The following is a 13424-nucleotide window of genomic DNA, read 5'->3' as shown; positions in this document are numbered from 1 at the left end:
GGCCGAAGAAGATATTAGAATTACAAAGCTGGGAAGAGCCTTTGAGATTCCTAATTCTTAGCTTGGGGTCCACTGCTGCACCTCAGGGACCCCAGAAACTCCCTGAGGTCAAATTGTATCTCTGCCTTTTTTCTTCAGAAAGGCTCCGCTGCTTTCTACACTTTCTCAAAGGAGCCAGTGACCTAAAAAAAAGAAAGGTCCTTGACCTAATTCCAGAATCCAGAGAAAATGGAAGCCCGCTGTTTGAATCCCACAGTAAATGAATGGCTGAGATGGGTCCCAGGACCCACTCGTGACATCTGTGTGCTTTTTCCCACCCTGGGCTCTAGCCCGTCCCTAGCTGCAATTCACTGAGTTGGCTCTCAGTGTCAAGGTGTCGCAAAACCCTTGGCCCTTCCCTCCTATTTTGAGGTAAGGGAATCTGGGCTGCAAACAGGATACATTTTGCAGCCGGGAGACCTCGATCTCAAATAGGAAGAGTCTTCTCTGGGCAAGGAGACAACAGGCCAGGGAGGCTGTCAAACCCAGCAGTGGGTGTGTAGTCATTGTGAGGTCCTAGAGGCTAAAACTAAGAGCGAGAGCTGGAGTCTCAGCTTGCTGGGTAACCTTACCCAAGTCATTTCCCTGGTCTGAGACTGGGTTTTCTGGGTGTGTACAGATCAAAGACAACGCCCCTAAATCCTTAAAAAGACGTGGAGGGCGTGGCTTAGACCCAAGCGCCCCAGGAACGCCAGGCATCGTGCGTGACGTCCCCCGACGCAGAGTAAACCGCAGTGAGGTCATCGCCCTCCGCCTCGAGGCGCCGACCCTCCACGTCAGGGGCGGGGCCTGCGGCCGGCTCCAGACTCCCTCCGCCCCGCCCCAGCCGCGCCTCCTCGAGGACCGTCCGGCGCGTCACGTGACGGGTCCGGCGCTGGCGGTTGCTGTCAGCTGATTCCCCGGCTTGGTGGCAGTGGCAGCGGCAGCCGTGGCGATGGACTTTCTCCTGGGGAACCCGTTCAGCTCTCCAGTGGGACAGCGCATCGGTAAGTCCCCGGGGCTCGGCCCAGCCCCAGCGCAGGGTTCCGCGCCCGGCTCCGGCCCCCAGGCGCGCCTCCAGGTCCCCAGTTACACACCTGAGGGAGGCAAGGAGAGGAACGAGGCTGGAGTGTCTCTCCCTGACCTGGCCCCGCCCAGCCTCCCGCCTGCTTTGATTGACAAAAACCGAGGTCCACTAAGAAGCCTCGGCTTGTGATGGATGTCCACAGCAACCAATAGGTAAAGAGAGAAGGCGGGTCCGGGCGGCCGCGATTCAGCCAATGTGCGGCTGCTAGGGTCGCTAATCCAGCGAGAAAGTTTGGGGGGTTAAAGGGACTGCGTGGTTTTGCAGTCCGTGGGCCCCTCGAATGTTTCTCTCGTCGCCTCCCCAGCGCGGGTCGCGCCTCCTGGGCCCTTGCCGCCTCATTCCTCGCTCACTCGGCGCTGCGGACACGGATACCTGAGAAGGGCTGGAAGCCCATTCTCCAGGACCAGGAGACAAGGGCTTGGCGGCTGGGTGGGCGTCTTGCGGGGAGGGGGACAGGGAGCCCTGCCTCCCCCGGGCCGGGGCTAGACGCTGAGGAACCCGCTCCATGAGGAAGCCAGGCCAAAGCCTCAGGACGTGCCGGCCTTGGCCGCCCTCACCAACCGGCATCAGATGGACCGCATGGAGTCGCAGACTCTGAGCTGGAAGTGATCTTAGAAACCACCTGATTCAGTCTCCCTCATTTCTCAGTAGAGGGGACGGCCAAGCCTTGTGGCCGAGACACAGGCTCACTCAGAGCCCAGGTCTCCTGAATCTCTCGCCCCATATTGACGGGAGACTTATTGGTTCTGTGACATTGCCTCTGTAGGGAGGATTCCTCACCTGTGATGAGGGGATAATAATGATCCCTACCTCCGTGGGGTTGTTGTGTAGGTTAAACTCGTTAATAAATGTAAAGGACTTAGCGCCTGGCACGTGGCCGATGCTATATAAAAGAAAGTGGTAATATTTATTTTTGTTACTGAGACACCGCCAAGTGAGGGTCCGGAATTCCTGAAAATGGCTTGGACAGTTGGTCTCATAGGCACTCATTTCTGCCCACCAACGCAGAGAGGACCCACAGGCCATGGCCCAAACAGCTAACACTTCTCCAGGGCAGTCTGGGTGTGCCTCCTTGCATGAAGAAACCCAGGGCAGTACTGTGAAACTCTCTCCAACTTTTTGATGGTTTTTAGCCTGAAGTTCAAACTGGGAAAATTGGATCTTTTAGACAAGATATTCTTTCCATTCTTACTGTCTTAGAAACCAAACCTCACTTAAGTCTGTTGACCCAGCTCTGTTGAAATCGCCCTCGTGGCCGTTTGTGGCTCTTCTGAGGTTTTGTAATGAAATGTCTTCAAGAGGAGGCTGTCAGTAGAGAATTTACACACCAGGAAGCTCCTGGACGAGAGAGGGGAAGCTGCACCTCTCAGGACCACCACCCTGCCCCACCTACTACACACACACATACACACACACACACACACACACATGCACAGGTGAGTCATTGTTTTGGAGCTGAAAAGAGAAGGCAGCTTGTCTCTCATCTTTATTTCTCTAGCTGCAGATACCACTGCTTTCATCACATGCCAAGTTTGAGACTTCCTACCCCTCCCCGCCCAAAAAATTCTGGCCTTCACAGTCAGCCACATGTGCCTGAGCCTCTCTGGAAAAGCTCATCTGGACTCTGGGCTTTAGATGGTCAAAGAAAACAGTTTCTTTTCTTACCCTGAAAGGTTGCCTGTCGTGGGCAAGAGATAACTCAGTCCAAAGAGTTACTAACCCTTAATACCTTAGAGCACAGAGCAAGTTTTACTGCAGGAACGGTCCTTACCCTGGGGCTCTTGTGACCCAGGGCTCTCATCAGAATCCCCTGGAAGACTTGTTAAAGCATCGAAGGCTGGGCCCCATCCCCAGAGTTTGTGACCCTGTAGGTCTGAGGTGGCCACTGGATTGGAAACCACACATTAAAACCCTCTGTTCTAGCCCATCCCCTTCATTTTATACAGGAGACTGAGGCCCAGAGAGGGGAGGTGGAGACTAGGACTCACCCAGGGACCCCAGTGAAGTGATAGGAAAGCTGAGATGAACTGCCCTGAGCCCCTGATACCTGAACCAAAGCTGAAGAAGCTCTAAAAGTAAGATTGAATGAAGAATGTCTGCCATTTGAGTTAATACCCTCAGTATTCCTTTTTTCTTTTCTTTTCTTTTTTCTTTTCTTTTTTTGATAAAGAGACGGCAACAGCCCTGATCGGCTGTGATTACTATTACTAATGACCTAGTATTAGCTGCTTGCGTTTCTGTAAACTGCAGGGGTGAAATAATCTCTTCTCAAGCCTGCCAACTCCATCTCTCTGTTGAGAGTAGAGCCCTGTCCAGTTGGCAGCCCTGAGCACAGGGGTCCTGATGGTGTTAATCAGGGGTGAGTGTCTCTCAACTCACAAAGTCCCCAGCCACCCACCCGCACCCCTTTGTGCCTGCCGCTCCCTCTGCCTGCTCCCGGTGCACCCTTCAAAGCCCCGGGCGTCGTCACCTCCTCCCTGAGGCTTTCTCTCACCCCTTCAGATCCAGCCATTGCTTTTGTGCCCTCCCATCACCCTAGCTCTGCAGGCTCCCTCACTGTCTGCCTTTGGGCTCTGAGCCTCTGCTTCTTCCTGGGTGGAATGGTGGTTATACCAGCATCCACCTCTCAGGATGGTTGTGAGAGTGAAGTGAGATGCTCCGTGGAGAGGGCCTGGCACATTGTCAGTGCTGGGGAAACATCATCATCATTTTTATTATTTTCACCGTCGTCACACTAATAAAGCGCTGTCCCATTCTCTTAGTAGTTGTGCATGTGTCTCCCTGGCTAGCCTGGGCTTCCTGAGGGCAGGTGCTGTACCTTACTGATCCAGACCCTTGGCTCTTAGCATGGGGCCTGGCACATAGTAGGAGGGAGGAAAGGAGAAAAGGAAAGAACAGTTTGTGAGCAAATGCCAGGTGCCACGCTGGTATCACGACCCTGTTGTCGAACCCAAGTTCGTGTGCCCAGTGCACAGTGAGGCTAAACAAACCAAACAGTTTGGAGCAGTGAAAGGTTTATTGCAGGGGCCAAACAAGGAGAATGGGCTGCTTGTGCTCAAAAGACCCAAACTCCCTGATGGTTTTCAGGGAGGAGTTTTTAAAGGCAAAATTGGTTGCGGGGTGGGGGGGAGTGCAGGGTTTGTAACTTTCCTCTGATTGGTTGGTGGGGAGGTAACACGATGGTGCTCCAGGAATGTCAGGCATCAGCCTTCTGGTTCCCTCCAGTCTGGGGTCTCCTTGTGCAGACCTGAAGTCACCATCCTCCCCCTGGGTGGGACCCCCAGGTGCCGCAGAAGAACTCAGAGATTTGTATCAGATTGTTAAGTAAATCCCTTGAGGAGGAGCTGGGACTCTGCTTTATCACTGCACCATTGTTTCTTGACTGCTTTTCCTTTGTTTCTGCCTTCCCTCCCTTCCCTAATTAGTAACTGTTTGAATCTGCCCTTTGGCTCTTGGGAAGATTTAGGAGGCTGAAGCCTTTTTCCCACAAACAAGAAATGGGGGACACGGAAAAGCTTTTGTGCCCGATAGGGCCCCACAGGGTCCCACTCAGTTTCAAAGCCCCCTTTTCTTTGATATTCATCAATCTTGAGGGGAACAGGTGTGGGACGAGAAAGGGAATAGTTTTGGATGGAGAGGTTAATCAGAAACTCGGCAGAGGAAGTCAGTTTTAGGGGGACTCAGTTTCACCCCTGCAGGGTTTTGCTATTTTTTCTCATGTCACTAAAGGTAAGTCTGAAGGCAGGTGTCACTCCCCAAGGTTTCACAGCTCAGTAGAGTCTCTGGCTGCAAAGCCCAGGTCCTCTCTCGCACCCTCACCACACTGCCTCTGGCTGATCAACACCTGTTTGGAATATGCAGCATCCCAGCCCTCCAACATACAGTTATTGTTTGACCCACAGACTAGCTTTTCTGATTGCGACGCACACCTGGACCTGTGCACATTTCCAGGTCACTCACCTGTCCACTAAAGAAAAATATGCACCACCTAAAAGTTGAGAATTATGTTTTATCTGGAGACCTTACTGAGGATTACAGCCCGGGAGGCAGCCTCTCGGGTAGCTCGGAGGGACTGTTCCAAAGAGGTGAGGGAGGAGCCAGGATATACAGGAGTTTTTGCTGGAAGAAAAAAAAAAAAGTAGTCAAACATCAAAAGATGACTGCTAATCACAAAATACAGACATCTCAAGTTAATGATTTTAGGGCTTTTTCCTCTGTGTGGGGAGATGCAAGAGTCTGGGCTTATTGAAAACAGTCCTTTGACATGCATCTTCAGTATCTAGTGCCAATATCCTGTTTTTCTCCATCCTGAATTCCACTCAGGTGCACCTTTGGTGAGGGGAGGGTGCTGCAGTGGCCAGCAGCTTAATGGCCACAGCTGCCTTTGTTTACTGAAATGGCGGGTGACGTTTTTTGTCCACACACCCTTATCTATCAGGAGAGCTTCCCATTTCCCGTGGGCAGCAGCCTGGGGCTGAAGGATCCCAGATAGTTGAGTACTAGCTGGTGTTGACACAGCCCTCTTCTTCCAAGGATTTAAAAACCCGTCCCAGGTATTCGCTGAGGACAGCCCTTACTGGCTGTGTCTTATAGAGAGACGTCAGAAGGCAACCCAAGAACCCCATATTCCACTTCAGGCTGTCAACTCACCCCTGGCACTTTGAACTTGAGATGCAGGTGACTCAGGAGAGCAAGCTGCTAACAGCAGAGACTATAAACATGGGCAGTGCCTGGGGACCAGCCCCTGGTAGCGGGTGGGGAGAGCAAGATGGACCAGGCGGAGAGCCCAGAGCCTAAGACTGAGTCCTGGGGTGGACGGGAGAGGTGAAAGGTCGGGGAGAGCCACCCTTAGCTCCACAAAGGCCAAGCCAGGGGGACCACCAGAAGGCATCATAGGTAAGAGACCATAGGCATTGGCAGGAAGAGAACACCTCGGGCCCTCGGGGCTGCCATTTTGGGAGTGATGAGTGGAAACCAAACTGGACACTCAAGCAAGGTTGTCAAGGGGACACCAGGCTGGGCAGCAGGAGACCTGGGTCCAGCTGCAGCTCCACTGCTGACTATGTCACACTCCTTCTCCACCACCTCCCCTTACCTGTAACATAGAGGTGCCACCGTTCTCCCTCTGTTTCCCAGAGGATTGAACAACTGAGGGGACGATGAGGACAGGGAAGGATTGATGCTAGAGGGAAGAAGCACACGGATGGCCATTGCGGAGGGGCGATAGAACCGACTGCACAGGCTTAGAGGGTAGAGTGTCCGGTTACCAGAGGAGCTCAGTGCCAGCACCTTTCACAGTGGGCCTGGCTGCCTTGTTTGGTAGTGAGCTTCCCAACCCTGGAGGTATGAAGGCAGAGGTTGGAGGGGAGGGAGGCTGTAAGGAGGATGCTGCATGGCTGGCAGGGTAGACTAGACCAGGATTTGCAGACTTTTTCTGTAAAGGGCCAGATACTAAATATTTTCGATTTTATGGTCCATATGGCCTCTGCTGCAAACTGCTCAACTCTGCTATCAGAGCACGACAGCAGACAGACAATAAGTCAATGAAAGGGCATGACTGTGATCCAGTCAAACTTTATTTATGGACACTGAAATGTGAGTTTCATGTAATTTTCACGTGTTATGAAATTTCATTCTTCTTTGGATTTTTTTCAACCATTTAAAAATGTAAAGACCATCCTTAGCTTGTGGGCCATGCAAAAGCAGACTGCATTTGGCACGTGGGTTTATAGTTTGCTGACCTCTTAGCCAGAGGCAGAATGGTTAAGTTCTTTGTTCTTCAAACTGGGGTCCCAGAGCACCCCCGTCAGAGATGTTTGAGGATGCTCCAGCCCTGGACCCCCTGAGTCAGAATCTCTACCGCTTCCCACTCTGTGCCGTGGGGAGCCCTTGCATCTTGAAGCTCCGACTCCTTGATCCATAAGTGCTGGCACCAGGTTAGAACCCCAGATTTCTGTCTTAAGGATAACAGGGACTAATGTCTAGAAAGGGCTTTGTGTCAGCTAGCCGCATGGTACATAGTAGGGCATCCAGGATGTGCTCCTGAGTCAGGCCAGGTGGTCTGAGTCCTGGTTTATCCTTCACCTGCTTTGTTACCTGGAGCAAGTTACTTAACTTCTCTGTTCTCCAATTTCCTGTCTAAAAATAAGGATAATAATAGCACGTATCAGTTGGGATTGCTGCATTGCTGTGTTGGGAGATTGTAGTATTGTCACGTTGTGAAGCACTTGGCCTGGTGCCCGCCAGACAGTAATCGTCCATAATTGTTAGCTGTTGTGATTTTTTACCCGGTCTTATCATCACTGCTGGGATGTAGTCTAAGTTCGAGGCAGAGCCCAGGTGCCCACCCAGGGCCCTGGCTCCAGCACAGCCTCTGTCTGGTCTTGGTGTCACTGGGAATGAGCAGTCGCAGGCTGGGTGGCAGCCACTGTCACAGACAGGTCAGGTTTCAGGCTGTGGGGTGGAGCCGGTTCTCACTTGGGAATTAAAGCCTTTGCCTGACCCTACAGATGGAACTGGTGAATAGGTTTTGTTCCCTCCCTGAGCTCAAAGAAACAAGAGTAAAGTCCTGGAGTTCCGTCCTTCTGGTTTTAGAAAAAAACAAAAACCCTCAGTGTCTTCTAATTAGCTTGGGACCATCACCCCATGAGAAGCAGGAGGATTCAGGACAAGTTAACTCTTTACCTTCTTACCAAGGAGGCCTCAGTCTAGGCTAGCACTCTCCAGACTTCTGCCCTTCGTGAACCACCTTTATGATATGTGTCTGCCCTTCATGTACCACCTTTAGTTTTATTTTCAGAGTGTTTTCCTTTTGTTCACTCACCTTTTTAAATTTGACCTTATCCTGTGTAATTATATCCTGAAATCATGACTTTGATAAGCTAGTTTGTGTTTTTTCCCTTCTACTTGACATTAAAGTAAATAGGTAACTCTAAAAATGTCTTTATGTTTGCCCATGAGCCCACCTAGCATGTTCCCGGGTGGCACGTTTTGACCACTCGGACGTAAGCAGTCTGAATAGGGTCAGAGCTTAGACCCTGCATCAGAAGATCTGGGTTCAAGTGCCAGCTCCTGCCCTTCCCAGTCGTATCCCGCAGGCAAGTGACAAAACCTCCGAGGGGCTTGTTCCCCCACGGAGGTGGGAAACTTGACAATTGATAAAGCACCAAAAAGTGCCACAGAGAGCCAAGCAGCTGTGCAGGACCCATGGGGAGGAACTGGGCTTTGCTCCTACAGGGAAGGTAGAGAAAGGAAGGAGGGAGCCGGGGAGGAGGGGAGGGAGGAGCCAGCGAGGCCACATAGGCTGGGACCCGGAGAATTGAAGGACAGACAGAGGTGTCCCCTGTTCCAGTGGAACTTGTTTGTATTGATGCAGGATGAACCCCTGGGGTGGTTAACTTCATGTATCCACTTGGCCAGGCCATGGTACCCAGATATTTAGCCAAACGTTAATCTAGATGTTTATGTGAAGGTATTTTTTAGATGAAATTAACACTTAAGTCAGACTTTGAGAAAAGCAGATTACTCTCTGTAGTGTGTGTGTGCCTCATCCAATCCGTTGAATAGAAGAAAGACTGGCTTCCCAAGAAGAGGGAATTCTGCCAGCAGACGACCTTTGGACTTAAGCTGCATCTGTCCTCTGGGTCTTCAGCCTGCTGGTCTACCCGGCAGATTTTGAACTTGCCAAGCCTCCACAATAGCACGAGCAATTCCTTAAATCTCTTGATAGGTACATACATACCTACATACATACATTTGTCAGTAACATCTTTTACATTCGTGAGTTGGGGGAACAAGAAAAGAATGTCATATACATCTTGGCCAGCCACTTCAAGCCTCTCTACTTTCATGGCCTTGCTCCTTCTTACCTAGATAGTTTTTTAAAAGCCGTCCTTCATCTAACTGAAATTTTCTTCAGTTAGGTACTATAGTTAGTTATATCAACTTTAAAATTGTGGGTTGCCAAAGTTATGCCTCTGTAAAGTATTTTAGAGTTCCTCTTGTGGCCTGTGGTTACAAAATGGCAGGGGAGAGGCAGCCAGGGCTTTGAGGAAGGATGGCTCAGCAACTTAGGAGACTGATGGAACTTTCCATGCTAGGTCTGGAAAGAGCTATTCGTTTGGAAAATAGGCTTCAGGACAGTTTGCTGGCTGGGGAAAAAAGAATGGCTTCTGCATGTATGTGATTTAAAAATCTATTTTATGGGAATGCTTGAAAGTTTCAAACAATGATTTTTAGGTTGATATTTTTGTAGTTGGCAACGTTTATTTTGGTGTTGGCTGTTGTGCTAGGTGGGATGCAAAGCACATGAAGTGCATTCTCTCATTTCCTCCTCACATAACCCTGGAAGGTGAGTGCTTTAGTTATCCCTATTTTGCAGGGGAGGAACGAGGGCACAGAGAGGTTAAGGAATTCACTCAGGGACACACAGCTAGTGAGTGCTCCAGTCAGGACTTGCACTGGGATTTGTCTGTGTCCAGATCCCACTCTCCTAACTTTCCCACCTCATTGCTTCCCCTTAGAATTGAAAGGGACCTGGTGGGTTTCCTTTAGAGTGCAAATGTCTGGGTTCAGGGTCCATCTAGGATGAGTTTGTTCCTAATGGTTCTTTCTGTATTTCTCCACCCACCACCCCAACCTTTAGCATATTGGTTTCCTCCTCCTGCTAGTCCCCGCGTAACAGAGAGCACAGGTGAAGGCACCCTCTGGCGCTGCCTCTGTTATCAGGAGAGGAAAACCTTCCCCAGGAGCCACTGGGAAGAAAATTCCACTTACATCTCAGTGGCCAGAACACAGGGCCTCTTCTGGCTGCAAGGGAGACTAGAAAAGCTAAAGAATGTGGGCCAGTGGAGAGGGTCTTTCACAGCAACAAGCTCTGCAGGAGTCAGTTCCATGCAGTAGAGTTGATAAACATCCACTGTAGTCACAGGGTGAATTAACACAAATACCATATCCCACGTGGGTTCCCACACTGTTTCCAGGAGGACAGCACAGCTGGGCGGTGTCCCAGGGGGATCAGTGGGAATGGTGAAGGCTCTAGAAGTCACTTCCAGAGTGGAGTGGTCACAGGAACTGAGGATGGTAACGTGGAGGTCAGATGAAGGAGGGACATGGTGCTTTTTAAAAATATTCACAGGACTGCTGAGCTGAAGAAAGATTAGGATTTCTGCACAACCGCTACTCAGGGATCAATGAGGGCCAAAGGGTAGGAGTACTTCATTTAAATTAAAGTGCTCTAAGGGCTTATGGTCGTGGTGAATATAGCCTCATCCTTCATTCAGTCATTCATCAAACACATCCTGCAGGTTTTTCACAGGCCTTGTCATCCTGTGTGGTGTAGAGAATTCAATGACTCACAAGCTGTAACCTCCATCCTTGAGCTCACAGCCTAATGAGAGAGACGTAGAAACAAAGAAGTAAATGCTATAGGGTTATTGTAACACTAAGCAGAGCTTGTAGTTGTGTGCGTAGGGTGCCGTTGGCCCAGCATGGAGGGGAAGGCCCTCTGGGGGTCAGGGCAGGCCCCGCAGGGAGCAGGCGCGGGCAGAAGGCCCAGGCGATGGGAGGACGAAGAGGGGAGAAGACCGGTCTGCACGCCGCAGCCTGCCATCAGGCTTCGGGGTACCTTGGCTGCAATGACAGGAGACACAGCGGAGCAGGCCCCACGCGCTGGGCTTACCTGGCAAGAAGTCGGAAGGTCGGCAGTTCCAGGGTTGGTCTGACAGATCCGTGATGTATTGCAACGCCCAGGCTCTTTCTTTCTCTGTCCTGAATACGTTGGCTTTGTGTCCTGAGCGTGTCACCTCCTCGGCCCAAGCTCCAGGCGCCGTGCTCCCATGCTGGCTCCCAGAAGAGAGGACAGAAGGAGACCGGGGAGTGGGAGGGGGTAGACAAGGCTCTCCCCTCCCCGACGAGGCCCCGCCGACACCCTGTACTCCGCAGGGATCGGGATTGGGTGGCTCACCCACTCCTGGACCGGGCTCTGGCGAAGGGGGGAGGGGTTGCTGCTTTGGGCAGGGAAGAGGAAGGAACGGCTGTGGGGCAGGCTGGGGGGTGTCTGTGCCTGATTCCCTCTGTCTGGCTTTGAGGACTGGTCTGCCAAGCCATTGGCATCATTGCCTTTCTCCTCCGGCTGCCTTGCTCCCTCCTGGACCCTCAGCCTCCCTTGGGCTCCTCGATCTTTCCCGGTCTCAGCACGGCCTTTTCTCCCTCCCTCAGGTCCTTCAGACTGACCCTCAAACCCCTCGTCTCTGCTCTTCTTCCCGTTATCCGTGAGGTTTCATCACGGATTCATTCATTCAGCACGTGCTCTTCCTCTACCAGGAGCGTCCCTCCTCACCTTCCCCAGCCTGGCAGCTTGTGCTCTGTGCTCAGCTCAGTCGGCACCTCCTCACTGGAGCCTTCCCGGTTCCCCTGAGACGCTGACCCCCTGCCCCCGGCTCCCCCAGCGCCCCAGACTGACCTCAGTCACATCACCTGTCATTTTGCACTGAACACGCCTGTCCCGCTGTTCTCACTGACCGCTGTAGGGCCTCCCTAAGGGCAGGGATTCTCTTCTCCATCTTTGCCTCTCTAGCACCTGGCACAGGGCCGGACAAACAGTAGCTGCTCAGAGCGTGTCGTAGGACGGAGAATAGATGGGCGGGCAGAGGGCATCTAGAAGGCAGCTGGGGGGCAGATGGGATAAAGGGGCACTGGGCAAGGGATGGAGGCAGCTGGTGGGTGGGGGGAGCGGAGGGGAACAAAGGGGTGGGTACTACTTACAGCAGATTCCAAACAGCATATCATTTCGTTCATAAATATTTCAGCGTGTCTCTTAAGAGTATGGAATAGGATTCCCATTTAGAAACCAACAAACAAGCCATAATCACAATACCATCACACACTTTAAAAAAAAATTATGCAGATGTGTTTTTTAAAGCCTGAAAACCGTAAAGACTAGAAGGAAATCTCCTCAGAGGTTCACCATGGTTCCTTTGAGTGACGTTAGTAGGTGCCCGTTACACTGTAAAGATGACATTCCATGAATGTGGACTAAAAACAAAACGGCTTTGGGCACCTTTGCAGGGGTGCTGGTCATAGGAGGAGGATCTCGAAAGAGGGCCCCCATGGGAGCTCTGGGTAGAGCTGACGCACCGTGTCACTGCTTGCTTGATCACGGTCAGCTAACTCCCATTCTCTCCCTATCCCCCGGGTGTGTGAGCCCTGCCCTAGACCTGGTCATAGTCAAGGTGGGACTAGGGATGCTATCGGCCTTGGCCTTTAAGACAGTTCCTTACTATTTACAAACCATATTTCATTGAATCTAGAAAGAAAAATCTACCAACTGAGCTCTGACAGGTCACTGTTTGTAAGAAACATCCCAATATCAGAGGGGCTCAAGAGTGGACGAGGGGGGCAGTCCAGTGGTTAGGACTCCGCACTTTCACTGCCGGGGCCCGGGTTCGATCCCTGGTCAGGGAACTAAGATCACGCAAGCCGTGTGGCGTGGCCAAAAAAAAAAGAGTGGACAAGGGAGCTTAGGGTCAGTGAAACATGAGGAATGTTCCCCGGGACGGGGGTGGGACGGGTGCTCAGCACTGAACTGGGGCGGCGAGGTGGTCTGGAGGCTCGGCCGCTCCTTCCGCAGACGTTGGCCGAACCTCTACCCTCCTTCCCACCAGAGGGTAGGCCCCGGTGAGACAGAGATGTCCCCGGAGCTCAGGGTCCAGCCGAGGCAGGCGGGGGCAGAGCAGAGGGAGGGCACACGGGTCCAGAGGCCCCCGGGCCCGGCTCTGCATCCCCGTCCTCCACTTCCGGGTGTGGGCATCAGCTGTGCCCACACGTGGTGGGGGCTGTAGGGCAGTGACAAGAGGTCCGCGCCGCGTCCTGCACAGGCTGACATGCAACGAAGGCCGGTCATTTGGTCACTGTTGTCCACAGTGTTATGCCGCAGTGCGGGACGAGGCCTGGCACGGTTTGCCCAGTTGGAGGCAACACTGCGGGGCCGACACTGGGGTAGGGCCTTAAAAGCCGTCCCCGTCGGCACGTCTGAATCTCAGCCCCTCTACTGTCTCGGCGCCTGCTCTTTTCCGTCGGGGCATTTTTGCCATCTGTAATGTCACTTGTGGCCGCCCGCCATACTGTAGACTTCCCAAGGGCAGGACCTCGTTGATTTTGCTCTCTGATGTCTCCCGAGGCCTGCGTGACACGTGCTGAGTATGTTCGAGAGCCACGTAACCTGGTGGTTAAGTGTACGGATTTGGGAACCAGACCTCTTTGGGTTCAAACCTCTGCTCTGCAACATACAAGCTGTGTGACCATGGGCAAGCCACTGGCC

The 13424-nt window shown here is 52.2% G+C and overlaps 1 protein-coding gene across 2 annotated transcripts in view; it reads left to right on the top strand.

Moving 5' to 3' along the window:
- Positions 1–769: 769 nt before the first annotated feature.
- Positions 770–13424, top strand: part of TOM1 (target of myb1 membrane trafficking protein) — a 45560-nt gene continuing 32905 nt past the window's right edge. Inside the window, exon 1 of one of the 2 annotated variants that reach the window (XM_061204904.1) lies at positions 770–1025. In XM_061204904.1, the coding sequence (XP_061060887.1) occupies positions 974–1025 (52 nt within the window). In that variant the 5' untranslated portion in view covers positions 770–973. The remainder of the gene's footprint in view (positions 1026–13424) is intronic. The other variant, XM_061204905.1, reaches the window with a different exon arrangement.

This window comes from Eubalaena glacialis, chromosome 11 (assembly GCF_028564815.1).
Source record: "Eubalaena glacialis isolate mEubGla1 chromosome 11, mEubGla1.1.hap2.+ XY, whole genome shotgun sequence".
Lineage (NCBI taxonomy): Eukaryota > Metazoa > Chordata > Mammalia > Artiodactyla > Balaenidae > Eubalaena > Eubalaena glacialis.
Note: the sequence above shows the minus strand (reverse complement) of the source record. Positions and strands in the feature narration are given on the sequence as shown.